The 16,698-nt window shown below is 46.9% G+C and overlaps 4 protein-coding genes across 4 annotated transcripts; 2 read left to right on the top strand and 2 right to left on the bottom strand.

Annotated features, from left to right (window-relative positions):
- Nucleotides 1-2,004: 2,004 nt before the first annotated feature.
- Nucleotides 2,005-3,381, top strand: CCR75_000747 (uncharacterized protein; the record flags this gene model as incomplete). The annotated part of the gene is made up of 2 exons (XM_067958853.1): nt 2,005-2,112; nt 2,171-3,381. The coding sequence occupies 2 exons, from the start codon at nt 2,005-2,007 to the stop codon at nt 2,888-2,890; spliced, it is 828 nt and encodes a 275-aa protein (XP_067822256.1). The 3' UTR covers nt 2,891-3,381.
- CCR75_000748 (uncharacterized protein) lies at nt 2,976-8,469 on the bottom strand (the record flags this gene model as incomplete). Its single annotated transcript, XM_067958854.1, has 4 exons — nt 2,976-3,341; nt 3,420-6,875; nt 6,947-7,024; nt 7,180-8,469. 4 exons carry the CDS (start codon nt 8,467-8,469, stop codon nt 2,976-2,978), a joined length of 5,190 nt encoding a protein of 1,729 aa, XP_067822251.1.
- A 106-nt stretch (nt 8,470-8,575) lies between these two features.
- On the top strand, nt 8,576-14,956 carry CCR75_000749 (uncharacterized protein; the record flags this gene model as incomplete). The annotated part of the gene is made up of 1 exon (XM_067958855.1): nt 8,576-14,956. One exon carries the CDS (start codon nt 8,576-8,578, stop codon nt 14,954-14,956), a length of 6,381 nt encoding a protein of 2,126 aa, XP_067822252.1.
- Nucleotides 14,957-15,047: 91 nt separating this feature from the next.
- On the bottom strand, nt 15,048-15,809 carry CCR75_000750 (uncharacterized protein; the record flags this gene model as incomplete). Its single annotated transcript, XM_067958856.1, has 1 exon — nt 15,048-15,809. One exon carries the CDS (start codon nt 15,807-15,809, stop codon nt 15,048-15,050), a length of 762 nt encoding a protein of 253 aa, XP_067821812.1.
- Nucleotides 15,810-16,698: the final 889 nt, after the last annotated feature.

Below are 16,698 nucleotides of genomic sequence, written 5' to 3'. Positions count from 1 at the left end.
GCAGAACTCATGCGTCTCGCACGCTGGTTCTTGCCATCGCCCTTTGGGAAGGGAGTCCTCTTGCTGGGCATTTTTGCCCCAGCAGGGACCCTGGCATAGCAGCGAGCCATCATATGGCCGCGCTTGCCGCATTTAAAACAGACCACGTCTGCATTGCCCAACTCCATAGGAGTGGCATCTGTCCTCTCGGCCGACGGCTTATACCAAGCTGTCGCCGAGGCACTGTTGTAGGATTGCTCCTCAACTAAGGCAATTTGGATTGCCTCTTCCATCGTCGACGGCACCTTTCTGAAAAGGGCCTGTCGCGATGGGCCATGCCGTAGTCCGTTCATAAACGTGGGCACCTTAATGTGCTCCGGAATCGGACCTACGGTTATGGATGCGGACAGCGAGCGCATCTCTTGCACATACTCTTGCAGAGATCGCTTCGCCTGTCGCGCCCCAAAGAAGCGCGCCTGAAGCAACACTTCGTTGTTCGGCGGCTGGTACATGGCGCGAATCTTATCCTTAAAGATCGCCCATGAGGGGAACGCTTTTCTGTCCGCCATAAGCGCCGAGTAAGCCCACTCTGAGGCCTTACCGCGCAGATGCGACATAGCGTACGACACCATCCGGCTGTCGTCCTCGATGAGCTGGGCGACACCACATTGCTCCACGGCTAAAAGCCAGTGGACAATCGTGTGCGCCGCAGTTCCATCGAACTTGGGCGGGTCCATCCGAATGGGCCTCGGCTGATGCGGCCGGGCAGAGAGCATCTCAACAGTCCTGTTGAGAGCCTCGCTCCGAGCCTGCTCATGCCTCAGCTCATCCTGAGTCTGAGTGACGGACTCCGCCGCAGCATGGCTCTGTGCCTCGGACGCGGCCCTCCGCTGTCCGAGCACGAATGCCTCAAACTGCTCCAACTGAGCAACATGTTGCTCAGGAGGACTACCCAGGAGCCTGGCCAGGGCTTGTTCACCAAGTCCCTGCGCCATTAGCCCTGCCACCTCCCGATGATGTTCGGAGAGGTGGGGAAAATGAGCCCAATCAATATTGAGGCTCATCCTCACGTACACACGCAGAGATGCGGGTCGTGGGAAGGATTTCAAGTGCTACCAAGTGTAGGCGGGCACGTCGTAATGCGGCCACGCTCTACTTAAGCACACACCCTAGCACAGCGAGGAAGCGGTTAAACCTGCTTCTCTTGCGTGCAGTGAGGTAGTTGTGGTGGGCGCGCAAGCGACCTCACCCAACACACTAAGAACTCTGGTAAAGTGTCGTCACGGGAGCGGTAATCCGTCTCCTCGTGCGCACTTACCAAGTAGGTAGTAATTTTCAGACTGATTTATATTTAATAGAATTAAATACAAATACCTATTTTTACCAATTAAAATGATATCTCTATAGATATCATTTAATATGTATTGCGAGCGTATCTTTATAGATACCTCGCGTAACTGATGACGCTAGCCGTCATCATGGATGACGCTGGGCGTCATCCCTCCTAATGTGAATGCACCCATGTGCATCACATCCACAAGGGTTGGTCACAAATGTGCACCACACCCGAGTGTTGGGTCTAATTACTATTATTTAGTAATTGACCATCCCCTTAAGTACCAAATGTACTTAATGGGGACTGTGTAACATTAGGGCAACTTTAGCCCGTTACATGGGCAAAATCTTTTTAAATTGTTTCTGTCATCTATTGCAAGAGTAAATTCTTTTTGAATGATAAAGCTCGACGATCGATTTTAATATACCGTTCCTTTCACACAAGTGTATGAAGAGCATTGTCATAACTTGAATATAGTGAAGGATTTATCTAAGTCGAATTTTTAAGTAACTTAGACTTCAAACATAGTTAACAGGAAGCTGCAAAGTGTGACGGCATTTGCGCGACGACGATCGCGGCTTGACCATGTTTTCTATCCGTATACCTGACAATTACAATTTAAAAAAATATTCTTACGTAGGAAATTGTTGATTCCTATTTGAAAATCTCATAAATCTCATATTCAAACCATGACATCAATCAGCGATGAAGAACTGAATTGCCGCCGCTTCTTAGCGGCATGGAATCGCTTTCGAGGCAATGAGAATTTAGATATCAACAATGACATCTTGACACAGGTATCGTTTCAACCGCACAACGATTTATAAGCTCGCTAATACTTGGCGTTGTGATTAGTATGAGCACCTGGCGCTGCACTTCCAGCATCTTATCGAAATAAATACTGATCTAAAGCCCCTTAAAGCAGAACTTTCGTCCGTCCTAGCTACCGTAGCTTTGCTTAAAACAAAGAATGGTCCTGTAAAGCCAGGTCGAATCTTACGACCCTCAGAGATCGCAGAAAAGCAAGCAGAACGTGCGAAGTCTTATATAAACTGTAAAGCTTTCAGGAAAAATCAAGAGGAAGTATCTAGACGCAGTTCGACTGACAAGAAGCCAATGGTTGCTGTGAGTCCAGGTATTGGCGTGGAGATGAGTTCGGATGATTTCAAAGCCATGTTAGAGGTGGCTGCTCCCCAGGAGGAAAAGCTATCGACCAAGACAATAAGAAAACGGTTGGGACTCTTGGACCGATCGGGTGCACAACCAAGTGCATCGGAAACAGTAGTGCGTGAAGAGCAAGAATCAATTAAGTCGGAAATGATGTCGCTAGCAAAGCAGCTTAAGCAAAAGACGCAGACCATAAATCAGTCCCTGACAGAGGATGTCAAGATTTTGGATGCAGTGGGGCAGAGCGCCGAATCGAATTCGGCGCTTCTTGATCGTGAAAATGCCAAGCTTAAACAACAATTGGCTTCCAGTATCGGTCTTTGGACGTCTTTGTGGCTCGTGGCGATGCTAGTTGTCGTCTTTATTGCCACATACTTTTACTTGAAATTGTTTTCACGGCGGTGGTAATAGCGAAAAGAGATTCTGTTGACATGTATAAGTTCTACAAGCTTTTCTACGTAATAATTAGATTTAATTTTTTCGCATGACCTTACTAGCCTTCGTAATGGACCAATGGCGTGTATGCAGCATCGTACCAGTCACACGTACTGTGCAGACCTCGCCATCCACGAAAAACACGCTCGCTTGCGTAAAGTGCAATACATCGCAACGCAACCTCCTTTTCCAAGTACTTGACAAGCACACCGCCGACTGCCACAAGGAGAATGTCATCGTGAATGTACGTTACGAATAAGAGCCCACAAATAAAAGCTGCTCCTAAATTCACGATAGAGCTGGCATTCCACACAGCGAACAACTTTCCGTAAAAAATATTTTTTCTTGTAATAAAGATCAGTCCAAACACCGGCGAGCCAGCAATCGCTGCAGGTAAAATTCCTACGACGGACCATAGCGCAGTCTGTAAAGATAACAATAGCACACAACATTATGCATCACCACACAATAATATTGTCTTTGCCACTATCACTGCACGTACCCGTGAGCAGCCCGAATCTTGGGCCGTTGGGTCGCGAATTTGAACACAATTAAATTCGACCATGATCCAGAAAACAACCCCCATGTCAACAATTATTAGTAGCACCATAACCACAGGAAGCAACCGACGAACAGAAAGCTTAGGACGTGGAGTATTGCGCAGTCGAAACAAAGGGTACATTGGTAATAAAATAGCCGACAGCCATCTCTTTGCCGTATCGTTTGTCCACAAGTGCGATACAAATGCTCCTGCTCTCCAAGCCACACTGTTATTCACAGGATTTTTTAATAATGTGAGGCTGTCATTGCCATCACTGGAGTCAACCGCATTATTTTCAATAGAGCGTCGCTTAGGCTGCGCAAAAAGAGCCTCCAGCCTTATCTTTGAGTATCGAAAGTCTGCAGATCGCGGATCTGATTCAGCCTTATGCCTGTCGTATTCTTCCAAGTGCACGACACAATTGTCGGAACCAGAAGCCAGCGACTCGCCTATTGTGGCGGATATAGACTTCAGCAAATCCAGTTTTTCAACTTTGAGTGCCAGCTTAAACGGGTTTTGTGGGTATGATGCAAATATCGCGTCAACATTTTCAAGCGTAATGGACTCGAAACAGCTATTGTTTGAATTTGCAGCAATCGCCCCACCAACCGAGAAGGTCCCAAATCTAACAGCAAAACCATCTTTCACGTGTTTCTCGTTAAATGCATTGACAAATTTAATAATATCAAGAGAAACTGTAGATGCTTCGCGCACCCGTCGAACAGTGGACGACGGTTGCGGTAATACACGTAGTTTTTCATTGATGTCTGCTACAAAATCGATCCAAAAATTATGTTCCAGCAGTTCCAGACGGGATGGGATGGCGCGCACGACAATATCGTTACTGTCCAGGTGATATGGTCGAAAGAATGACCCACTTCCACTTGCCACGAGCACATGATTCTCAGTGCTGACTGCTTGAAAAGTGATTAAATTTAGAGATAATGAAGAACGCGATTGTGAAATCATGACGTCGAGGTAACCAAGTGAGAAATCAGAGCTAAAACCAAGCTTGAGTTGTGTGCCATGCACCCGAAAATTCATGTCGCGGAAAAAGCGACCTCCATACTGCACAATGTACTTCGATAGACTCTTGACGCGATGCAATTGGCGCTTTCTGACAAACAACGTACTAATAGGAGGAACAGTGACAAATAGTAAGAAATACAGCCAGCCTTCCCAGTTTGATGGATTCCACTCGACCAACTTATTGCAAGTTGAGGCAAATTCCGCAAATGTCTCTTCCTCGATAATTTCACGCAAATTTGAGGGTAAAAAGTATGGATTTAGACGCCATGCATTTTTAAGGTGGTTGTCTCCAGCAAAGTACAATCGAGCAACGTGGTTTTTCAGATCTTGGCCGATTAAGCGAGGGGTCAACGTGCGTGTTAACGTCGCCAGCGATAACTCATCCCGCAGTCTCTGCGCTTTGTAATGCGCATAGCGGTGCAACTCAGATCTAGAGCTTCTAACAGAAATGTAGCCCCAAGACCCGAGAATTAATCCTGTGATAGTAAGCAAGAGGATGGCAAAACCTATTGGACCACCAATAGGTTTCATTAAGCGCTCAAATGGTGTCTTGCAATCTAGGCCGTTGCGGCCCTTAGAGCAGGCGTATGAGCAATTGCCGCGTAAATTAAATTCCGAATGTTCAGGCTTATTTCTACAGGAGTGGCATTCAGTCGCACCGGCCTTGGAAGTGGTTTCTCCAATACCACATAAAGTGCAATTGATATTGCCGGACGAAACAGTTATGCTACCACTAGGGCACAAAGAACACGCTTCACTCCCTTTCACGCCTGCAAATGAGCCAGGTGGACATAGTGCACACTTGATTGACCCTTCTTTTGCACTAAATGACCCTAGGGGGCATGCCTGGCACTCCGTCATCCCAAATTCTAAATTAAAGTGGCCACGTGGACATGCGTCGCATTTCTCAGCCCCAATGTGATCCGAGTTAGTGCCTGGGTCGCACGGTAGACACTTGGAGAAGCGCCCCGGACTATAACTTCCTCCTGGACAAGACAAGCAGAGTACACCTCCTCGTCCTGGATGACAATTCGAGCCGATCATAACACCTGACCCGCCATTTTCACCATCAGTGCTCTCGCCTCCGTCAACTGAGATACATCCTCCGTCTTTATTAAATTCCTCCCCATTACCAGCACTTTCCTCATCTGTCGTATTTACATATGTGATGCGAACGACACCTCCCCCTCCACCACCACCTAATTTTCCAATGACATCACCAAACTCGAAAGGAACCCATTCAGGGTTCCATATTAAAGGCCGAATAGCCGCTTCGCCATTAGTAAAGGTCATTGCTGGTGTTGTTGCCGAACCACCCATCAAACTAATGTTACCCCCGCCGACTATGTTTTCAATGAACAGTGTCAGCGATCCTCCGGATCCGCCTCCACCACCCAAGGTTCCATCTCTTCCTCGCGCAGATATTGATGCTACTTTAGTCAAATTGAGCACCTTTGATCCAATGAAGATGATGCCTCCTCCACTCCCTCCGCTGAACTTATCCCCGCTTGCAGCACCACTACCAGGCCAAGTAGGCCAAGATTTTTCTTCATACCATGGTTTAATTAAGCTATTCGATTGCTGCACTAAGATGTCGCTTGAAATGTCATACTCTATACCGCCACCAGTACCTCCCGGCAATACGTTGCCTCCTCTTCCACCATGGCCGGCTCCACCGCTAGCTTCGCCAGAAATATCGCTCTTACCAGGACCAATTCCGGAGCCGCACCCAAGCCATGAGCCAGAAACTGCGCCCTCGATAATCATTGTGCTTGAACAGCACAGCATGATAGATCCCGACGAAATATTTCCAATTTTGGCTATACCGGAAGAATGTACACTGATTAAATACGGCATGTTTTGAAAAGCTGAGTCCTGAACAATCTTGCAGGCAGATGCATTGCCTTGAAGCTCAATTTCTTTGCAATCCAGCACTGGACCACTGTTTACGTTGTGAATAGTCACGTTTGCAGCTGAAATCGATAGCTTCAAGAACGGAGTATTGAACGGCATGTCAACGATGACAGATCCTTTCGCTTGGACTCGCAAATTGATTTGACCCAACTCGACAGCTTGCGGGTAAAGCTCAATGTCTTTCGCACTGATCACATTGATAAATGGAACGTTATCCGAGCTAACATCAAAGCGCGTCCAGCCGATTTTGCTAAGTGGCTGAATGAAACCTTTTATCTTCGCAGATGCTTCTGATTTTATGTATACTTGTGACTGGAATTTGATTTCTGAGAATTTGTCAAGAGAAACCGTTCCGTATGCGTTGACCTTGAGCTCGTGTACCATGACAAAAGCATTCGAAAAGGTGACGTCGCCTCCAGCAAGAATCAAGTCGAAAAGTTCATGCTTTCGAAAAGACGATGGGCCCAAATAAGCCTACCCATACAGCAAGGTTTGAAGGTCAATTGCAAAATACATTTTGCTGATTCATACAATGCTTTTCATACCTGAAGCGTAATTTGCGACGCTGAAAGAAAAATCATTTTTTCGGAATCAAGAGCATTTAATTCTGAGCCAGATTCAAGCTGTCACACAACGTCAGTATCTGGCGCGATGATAGCAATGTCAGCTTACTCACCGTGATTGAGCTTTTAATACTTCCAATGCTATCCTTAGAGCAGAAATAGCCACTAATTAGCCACAAGTGCCGTTGCGTACGCAAACCCGGCAATTATCGTACCTTCAGCTGAATATTTGCGGCACACACTGATGCCCCACCGCTAACGAATATATGCGCAAGAGACTTGGGTAAAAATGAAGCACCCCTGGATGTCTGCTCAAATATTGGTGTGCATCCATAAAGTTGAACCCGCTTGACAGGCTCTGCTTGTGTCAAGCGGCCTCCACTCACAAGCAGCGTACTCACCAAAGCTTCAATATCATCACGCCTCAAGTCACTTTCGTCATAAGTATAAGGCCCACTATCATCCTTTGTTGAATGCTGCCGCTTCAATATAGTTCCATCACCTCCTAATTGGCACCACTTAATGGGTGCATCGTCATTAGTAATGAATCCACCACCATACGCTTCAATTTGAGTTGGTCCCGACTCCTCTGCATCCATTGAATCCAATACAATTCTCCCACCTCCACCTCCGCCACCACCACCCGTCAGCTCATCTCTATTGAATTGACTAGGTCTCCCGCCATTCGCCTGTACCGTCGCATTGCCATCAATTCGATTCTTGGCAATTAATATAATACTGCCACCTGCTCCAGCACTATCGTAGCAATCAACACATGCATTACCACCATTTGCCAGCAATGAGCCATTAATTTCCATATTTATATCAGCAATTAATCGAATAAGTCCACCGCCACGGCTATCAGCATTGCCTCCTCCACTTCCATAACCTCGAAAATTAGCAGGATTAGCCGATACATCGCCTACTGCCCGAAAAAAGTCATTTGGTGATACGTCGTCGCAATCCTGATAATTCGATGTGAGTGACACGCCGCCGATGCCTCCATAGCTTCCTCCCATTGAGGTCCAGGAATTATAGCCTGGCCCAAATTTTAGCCCGCGTGCCGTTACATTGACACTAGAGTGCTCATCAATAGATACGTTGGCAGCGCGGATGTGTACGGCGCTGGCTTGAACCTGGCTATTGCGAATCGACACCGTAGCTAGACTCGTGTTCAGCTGTATTATTAGCTCTACGTGCACGCCGTTGTGAGGCGACAAAACTGATCCATCTAAAGTAACGTTAACGATTTCCAGCAGCGCTATATCCGGTTGGGTAGGCAACTTTAGATCACAAGCTACATAATACTCGTTAAAGGAGCCGATAAAGTGAATACGCGAGCACTCGAAGATGTCCTTGATCTTGGTCGTGTTGTCGATCCTGAATGTACAAGATGGCACTGAAGAAGAAACTTCACCTGCAAGCAAAAGTGCTCTTGATTCGCATAGAAAGATGACAATTGACGCTTTTACAAGATAAGAAGCCAAGAGTGACAAGATGCGCATTTTTTTCTCGTGCCGAAATGCGGACACGGAGTGATGGTAAAACTGCATTAAGTACGAGGACTTCCCGCGCCAATCCAATCCCCTCAAAAGTCAAGGATCGGCGATCATGACTGCGGTAATGTCGCTTGCGAATGCGCCAACGCTGCGCTACCGTCAATTGCATCAAGATCTTTTGGCCTTTGCGGGACGAAGCATGATCGATGATGATACACCGCTTTTTATAGCAAGCCTAGAAGCGGCTGCGCCGGAAGTCCTGCAGGTGCTGACGCTGCCGCCGCCCAACGCTTCTGAGCGCGCGGCACTTCAAGCTAATGCAGTTAATGTAGCCGGCAAGCGTATTGATGTCTCAGCTCTTATCCAAGCGGAGATCTGCAAACTCAGTGACGAGTTTCATGTCAGCGAAAAGACCTGCTTTGAATTCTGGTTCCTAGCGAGCGATCAGCAGCAGCGCGAATGGGTAGAACGCTCCGATCAGCTTTCCCCCGGCATTCTAGCTAACTCAGTACAAAGTGCAGCGCGCTACTTCTTAATCTCCGAAATGGAGTACAAGCTACACTTGATCAAGGAGCTGCTGCGACTGCGACTCGAGACACGATTGATCAAGCCTCAAGCAGAATTTATAGTTCCTTTTACTAACAAATTGCTGAAAGAGAATTTGCTAGACAAATTAGTAGCATCCTGTGACAGTCAGCTCGTTCAGCAATCACAGGCGAAAGAAATGGAACAGAGCGTGAGTTTCTGGCAAACCCTTGTGGCGGACTGCCTCGTATTTATCGTCTCTAGCTCCTTGACGCTGGCAACAGAGGTGCCAAAGCTTGCGCGATTGCTAAAGGCATTGTGTGGACGTTTGAAACCTGCGGTTGCAAAGGTTTCGCCACATATTGTGAATTTATCGTCGTTTGCACAACTATTTGAAGGAGGCTCGCTGGCAGGAACGTCACCTGAAGGAGGTGTCAGACAAGTGTCTTGCATGCTGCAGACGATTACTGCGATTCAGGTGGCGCTGTTTATCGTGCTGCTTCAGAAAAACAGAAAAATGGATCGTGAAACAGGTGACATGGGGAATGAAGCGGCGTTATCCCGACGGGAGCACGCTTCAATTGTTAAAGAGCTGCACTGCCTTTTTTTCGAGGAAGAATGGGAGCAAAAAGGGCTCCAGAGTGTTGCGATGCTGGCTTGGGCGGGTTTTTTGGCTAGTAATAACGATGGCAAAAACAACAATCAAAACGTGACATTCGCAGAGGTCGAGGCTACAACGAACGTTGTCAAGAAGGCAATTGAGGGGCGCGCGTTTCACACATTAGTTGAAGTGCAGCTTAAGTATTTGCCGGATCGCAAGCGTGATTTGCGGTTGTATAACATTTACGAGCAGAATTTTGAGCTGCTATTCCAAACGTACTCATCCAAGATGATGGTAGACGTACCAACGATAGCTGACAAGGCAGCTATTTCTGCGATGCAATCGGAAAGTGACGATGATGCTGCGGCCTGGAACGGTGACTGCCTCGAAAATATTATTGATTTTGCAACGGCGTTGGGTGCTCGCAATGCAACATTCTGCAGCTCGTTCTGGTATGGCACTGATGAGGAATTAGATGTGCATGACAGCGATGGCAGCACTGAACCTCGCAAAGATGACAGTACGCGACAGCGTAAGTCGCTGTTTCACAGCGCCAATGGGGCCAGTTGCCACGATTTTTTAATTGCTTGCCGTGATGCTGCATACAAAAATCCCGGTTGTATTACGGCTTACATGCGATTGGTAGGAGCCGCCGCTAGTGGGCCAGGTTGTGCTCCGCAAGCTTTTCATCACATCAAAAAAAATCCCCAGCAGCTAAGTTGGGATCAGTTCTTTGCCGTCATGGCAAAGTATCAGCGTCTCCTTACTGAAGCTGAAAAACCGTCCGGATACTCGTCGCTTATGTCTGGTGGCGTTCCTCAAGCTATTGGTATTAACGGTAGCTCCTTTAATGGTAATATCAGCGCCGCCAATCCTGGCCCACGCTTTATTCGCCCAAAGGAATTGGAGGCACTAGAAGCTATTCAGAAATTAATTCAAGCAGTGATCTCGGATCCGCAGCTTGCACTTATATTTTTTCACAACCACGATTGGTCGCCAATTCCAACGTTTGTGGCTTTTCTTCAGTGCCGCATTCCTAGCTCCCTAAAGGGGTCAATTATGAAGACGCTGGCAGCTTTCGCACGTATTCCAGATATTGCACCATTTGTTTGGCGCCAAGTGGACGCATTGCAGATACTGCGCACAACAGGGGACACATCGGCCTACGGGAATCAGGATATTAGCTATGAACTGGAGCATTATGAATCTTTGAGCCGAACTTACCCGGCAACAAGAGGATTTATTACGCTACTTTACGAACTCTTTAAAAATCCACACGCCTGGAAATCGTTTGAAGGTGATGGCCGCGTTGCAGCAATTCAATTTTATTTTGAGTTTTTGCTTGAAAACGTGTTTATGAAGTTTGATCTACGAAAGTACGAGCGGGAAGAAGAAAAATGGGCGTTGGTGAACGGCACCCTTGCCATTTTTAAGAAAATCTTGCGAAATTTGGACACTACAACGTCAGAAGGTAGTTTATCGTATCAGCTGCTGGCTCGTCTCTTGTCGAGCAATCCACTGTTAAACAAAGTGTTATCAATTCTTTCTGGAGATGGCGGTGTTGAGAATCTTGAGAGTACTTCGACGGATATGCATCTCGAACATGCGTTCTTTTACTGCTTAAACATTGTCAAGCGCGAGACAGAGGCAAAACACGGCTCGCTAAATTTCGTTATCGACGTGACTAAAAAGTCTAGTGACACATACCTGACTAAAACAACGGTAGTTGCTGCCCTACGTGAGCGGTGCGTACAACACGCCCTCGAACTTGTGGTATTGGTGCTAGAGAAGGATGTCCAATTTGTGAATATTGATCTTAATCGGCAGCTCTCGCATCGCCTACAGGTGGAAATGATGCACACTATTTTGTGCCGCCACCGCTCTGACTTCGTGAGCATTGTCAAGTACATTAAATATACCAAGTCAATACACATTCCGCATTTGTCGGCAGTAGTCTTACGAATGGTCAGTGCTCGCATGAGTGGGACAGACCTCGTGAACTTACTAGCAGACAGTGGATTTAGTGCGGATATCATGATCGGATATATGAATCGCCTATTGAATATCTATGATGACGACGATAATGAGCAAGATGAGAATAAAGCTGTTAGTAGTAATGCAAATAATGAGACCGAATCAGATTCTGGACAACCGAAAGCTGCTGAAAGTCGAAGGTGTTACCAGGACACCCGAACTCTCTCTTCCCCGTACGAGTTGTTTACAAGTGATATGCCTCCACCCTCTATTCGTGTTGCCATTCTCGACCTACTGCTTGAAAATTTAGACAAGCCGGCGCCTAATGTGGCGCATCTGCTACTAGGGTACGCCAGCCACTCTGGGGACTTAGAAATGGCAGCCGTGCCAGCTTCATACATGAAGACCGGTCTTGCCGCAGTAATTACCCTTGTCTCGAATGCAGATTTTGGGTTAGAGAAGCCAGAGCTGGCAGAGCGATGCTACCACGTTCTTTACAGCCTAATTACGCAGGACTTTTCGTCGTCTAATACGATTGCGACTTTGGAAAGTGTCCCAAATGATTTCTTCGCGTATCAAATTGAATTATTTAGCAGTATTTACCATGTTTCGAGGAGAAGCACAGCCGCTGCTACCATTGCCGAGCTTAACATGCGCGGATGGTTTTTCAAGACGCTTGCGGTGTATCTGCATGTACAGCTTCACAAAGAGCCTCCGCATACAAAGAGTCTTAACAAGCTGATAGGAAATTTGTTGTCCGAATCCGAAGGTCACCGGAACAATCATGTCATTAGTCGGCAGGATCAAATGCTTCTGCTGCGATTGCTCGGTGAATGCTCATTCCACATCTCTCCACCTCCAGTTCCGACAAATCATCAGGTTGTGGCCATGGCTGAACAAGTGACCTCAGCGGTAGGGCAAGAATGCTATTACAAATGGCTTAAGATTGACATTGAACGCTTCTGTCGAGCCCTTCAAACTCTTGATGTCACCGCAAATGAAAATGGAATGAGCGAATTCTACTCATCGTCTACCAAGAGAATTCGTGTGACTGGTGATGGTGCAAACAGCATCACAAGTCAGGATAGTGCTGAAGCTGCTGCTGAAAGATTTGTTCAATGGGCCGTGCAGTGGAACATCTACTCTGAGCGGATTGCAGCTGAAAGTCATGCACTAAATTCAATGCGTGAACTGCTGGAGGTGATTGCCTTGGACTTCCTTGCGCTGCCTTGCGAACAAGAAAGACTTGAATCAACGAGTTTATGGCAGGGGTTGGAATCTTTTAAGTCGGCGGAAGTCCGGAGAACTTTAATGAGCGGCATTGTCACGTTTGTCCTGAGTAAATTGACCGAGAAGAATTGTGCATCTGCTCAATTATTCGAGATCGTGTCAAGGATTGCTCTGATGATTTTCTCGCAGCTTAGTAATGCGAATGACGAAAGCCGACTGCGTGCCCTTCCAGAAAGTCGCTATCAACAAAATATGAGCTATCTGGAATTGTTGTTCCATGCTATCTACAGTAGCGCAGCTTCGACTGGAAACCCGTCAGCTTCGCGTAATTCGCGGACGCTGTTGTACTCGTGCATCGTTCATGTGTTGCACGTCCTACCAAGTCGTGCTTCGCACGATTCGCTTTTGGCGAAAGCTAGCCGTGCAATGCCTTCACTTAGCCAAGAACAGCGTATTCGGCATCTGCTCTTTAATCAAGTCGTTGATCTTGTATGCCAAGATGCTAGTGATGGCGAAGATACTCTCAGTATGGCACTTGCCGTATCAGTATTGGAGTCCCTGGTCGCTTTTGAAGACAATTCGTTGATTGTTACTGTGTTTAGTGAGCGCGGGTATCTCTTGCACTTTATTGAGATTTTTAAAAAGCTTAGTGAGATGGATGCAGCGGCCTTTGAGCGTAGTAGTGGCAGTTCGACTATGGTTAAAAGTAATGTGATTCGACCGGAATTGGACGCGACGACAATTGGCACTATGTATGAGTGCTTCTTGTCCCTATTTGCGAAGGTTGCAGACACACAAGAAGGAGCAGCAGCGCTGTTAGAAGGTGGTTTAATCCGTGTATTGTCAGATGCACGCAATTTGCCTACGCACCGGCCACAGTATCTACCACAACAAAACAATTCTCGATCTTTTGCGTCGGTCGAAGTATTCCAGCGCATCGAAGCTGTCTACTACCGCAAGTGGCTTCCGGTGGCGCGTTTATTAAGTGCATGCTGTGCGTCTTTGCCAAAGAACGAGACTCTTACCCGCCAAGTACTTCATTTTGTGAATAAGAACCGAAAGCTCTTCACATCAGCATTAAAACTGTGTGCAGATGGCCTTCAAATGCAGCCCATTTCCGTCGAATTACTTCGAGAAGTCTCGTATGTGACGTTTGTCTTTCGCTACATTATTCAATTCCCTGACCTGTGTGAGCAGACGCTGGCGACAGCCAAGTGGGAGAAAATCTCACAACTGATTCTTCAGGTCTTTTTGTACTTTTGTGTTGGGCTTGTGCCTCCCAGCAATGACCCTGACGATATGAGCGACAATGCCAATATTTCATGGTGGAACCAGTCCATCGAGGAAAAGGAAAACGATGCCGTCAAGAGTTTCTTATGTGTAGATTGTGAAGACAAGCTGTTGGAGCAAAGCGACTCGACGGCCGTAAAGTCCAGTGGTAGCGCTAGTCTACTTCATTTATCCTTGCTGGATGAAGAGAAGTTGTACGCGTCTCGAATGATTCTCTGCAGCGCTGTCGCTTTCTGCGCGAGTCGAATGATGATTGCAGTGAGCGAGAGCAGCAAAGCTGGTCGGGCAGCTCCGTTGTTATCAATCACCAACAAGGCACAGGTGCAAAACAAAAACCACTTTCCTTCTATGTCTTCAGTAGACCCTCACGCGTTTGCGGCAGCTACGGACCCGCTGTGGACCCTCGCGCCGTCACTGAACGAATTTGCCACCCGCTTTGACTCTGTAGTCTTTGCTTTTGAAACCAGCAAGCAGCTTGTAGATGCTGTAATAGCTTTTAAAAAAGAAGCTGCACCGATCAATTCAACCGCTAATTCCTCTGCGAGATCGGAACAGCGCTCCATTCTTCAAGACCACCAATGCGAGACGGCACAATTGGAGCATATATTGGAATACCAAACTGATAGTTTGATGTTTATTGTCGAGAACATGCTCATGGTGCTGCTGTTTCATTTCGTTCACTACTTGGGTCAACCCGAAGCGGCCCCAAGCGAACGCGTCATTCAGCAAACACTTGACAAAGTGCTTGTCATTATCAGCGACATTGAGGTACGCATTAAAAGAATTTTCGTATTAAGTTATATATTCACTAATATTGTTCCTCGCAGAGTAACCCCTTCATCCACGCTACTGCGAGACGATTACGCGAACTAGCGTCAAGCGAGTAGGACAGACATCAACCTTCGCTTCCCGTCTATTTACGCAAATACTAATCTAATCCAGTTACGTTCGCTTAATATGGGAATCACTTGTCTTTTTTCGAGTACATGACGTCTGTGCGCAAGAGATACTTAGCTCCTCGAGTAACCAGCGCGCCTTCATGTGGCAGGCACTGATCGCCGTGACCATGTACCAGCGCTAAGCCCGTTTTTGGAGCAACACTTAAAAGTACTTGCTCCTTGTTAGTACTTGTCTCGTCCGAGTAAAAGATTGTATTACCGCCTTGCAAGTCCGAGTCTGTCGAATCGTTTAAATACACAAGCACCGTAAAACGACTGTGGTAACCTGTCATCCGATCCACGTCGCTTTGGTCGACATGACAGCCAAACATCTGCCCTGTCTTATAACGATAGAGTCTGATAGCCGGATTAAGTCCAACAGCGTGCATACCCGCGCACTCTACTGGTACGTGCGGCTGCATGCGCTTCCAAAGGAGCTCCGCGAATGCTGGAAGTCGTAGCAGGAGTCGATCGTTATCTAGAAATGTATACTCCCGGCTAGCCCGTTGAGTCACACGCTCATACCCTTCTTGTTCTGCAAAAGAGCACACGCGCTGGCATTCAGCGGGCGTTAAGAAACATGGCAAGGCAAAGATTTTGTCGTGCAGCTGTTTGGCATGCAAAGAGTAGTGCAGCGGCTCGAAGTGAAGTGCGGGAGGTATTTTATCAGACTCCCAATTTGCAGTTTCGCGGCGCATGATGGCGCTGCCTGGCTTGCTCTTGCTTTTTGTAGGTTTGGTGGTTTTGCGGGAAGTGATAATTGCCGAGTCGTTCTTCTTCTTACCCATGTGTCATGCAAGGACCATCAAGAGCTTTTTAATCGCGTAATGTCTTACTATCATTAATTTTGATTAGATAGTTTATGTGCACTCCACCTTTTCTATATATATTTCCAGTCACCTCCAATGGGAGTAGGAGTACTTATTAAACTCTGTTACTTTATGGATTTGGGTCATCAATCCCGTTGGGATACCTTATATCTAATACTCAATAAGATTTCAATGAAAATAATAAGTAACAGTAGAGCTTTATTACAAAATGGCGAGGGAAGTGGAAAAATTGGGAAATGATGGGAGGGATTGGGCAGAAACCTCTAAAAAATCCAGGAATTAGGAATTAGGAATTAAGGGCGCTTTGCACAATGCTACCATGCAGAGACAATGTTGCGTTTTGCGAGCAGCTTTAACAGCACTGTAGTGCTCTTCTTGTCTCCCACCTTGCTCATTCAGATCTTCCATAGCTGTCTGTGGCACTCCCTATTGTCTCCCTGTTTGAACATACCAGTTTAATGGAAGCACTTAGCAACAGTTTGACTTCTGATCTCGTCCCAGACTGCCATTGAGCAACGCATTAATGAGAGCTGGTCCACCTTGTACAGCTCAAACTCTCCACGCTCGTCACAGTTCAGGACATATGAAGGTACTGGCGGCGATAATGGCGATTTAATGCTGAGATGATGTCAGCATCTGTAACGGGCTAAAGTTGCCCCTATGTTACACAGTCCCCGTTAAGTACACTTGGTGTACTTAAGGGGATGGTCAGTTACTAAATAATAGTAATTAGACCCAACACTCGGGTGTGGTGCACATTGGTGACCAACCCTTGTGGATGTGATGCACATGGGTGCATTCACATTAGGAGGGATGACGCCCAGCGTCATCCGTGATGACGGCTAGC

The sequence above is a fragment of the Bremia lactucae genome, linkage group LG2, assembly GCF_004359215.1.
Source record: "Bremia lactucae strain SF5 linkage group LG2, whole genome shotgun sequence".
Lineage (NCBI taxonomy): Eukaryota > Oomycota > Peronosporomycetes > Peronosporales > Peronosporaceae > Bremia > Bremia lactucae.
Note: the sequence above shows the minus strand (reverse complement) of the source record. Positions and strands in the feature narration are given on the sequence as shown.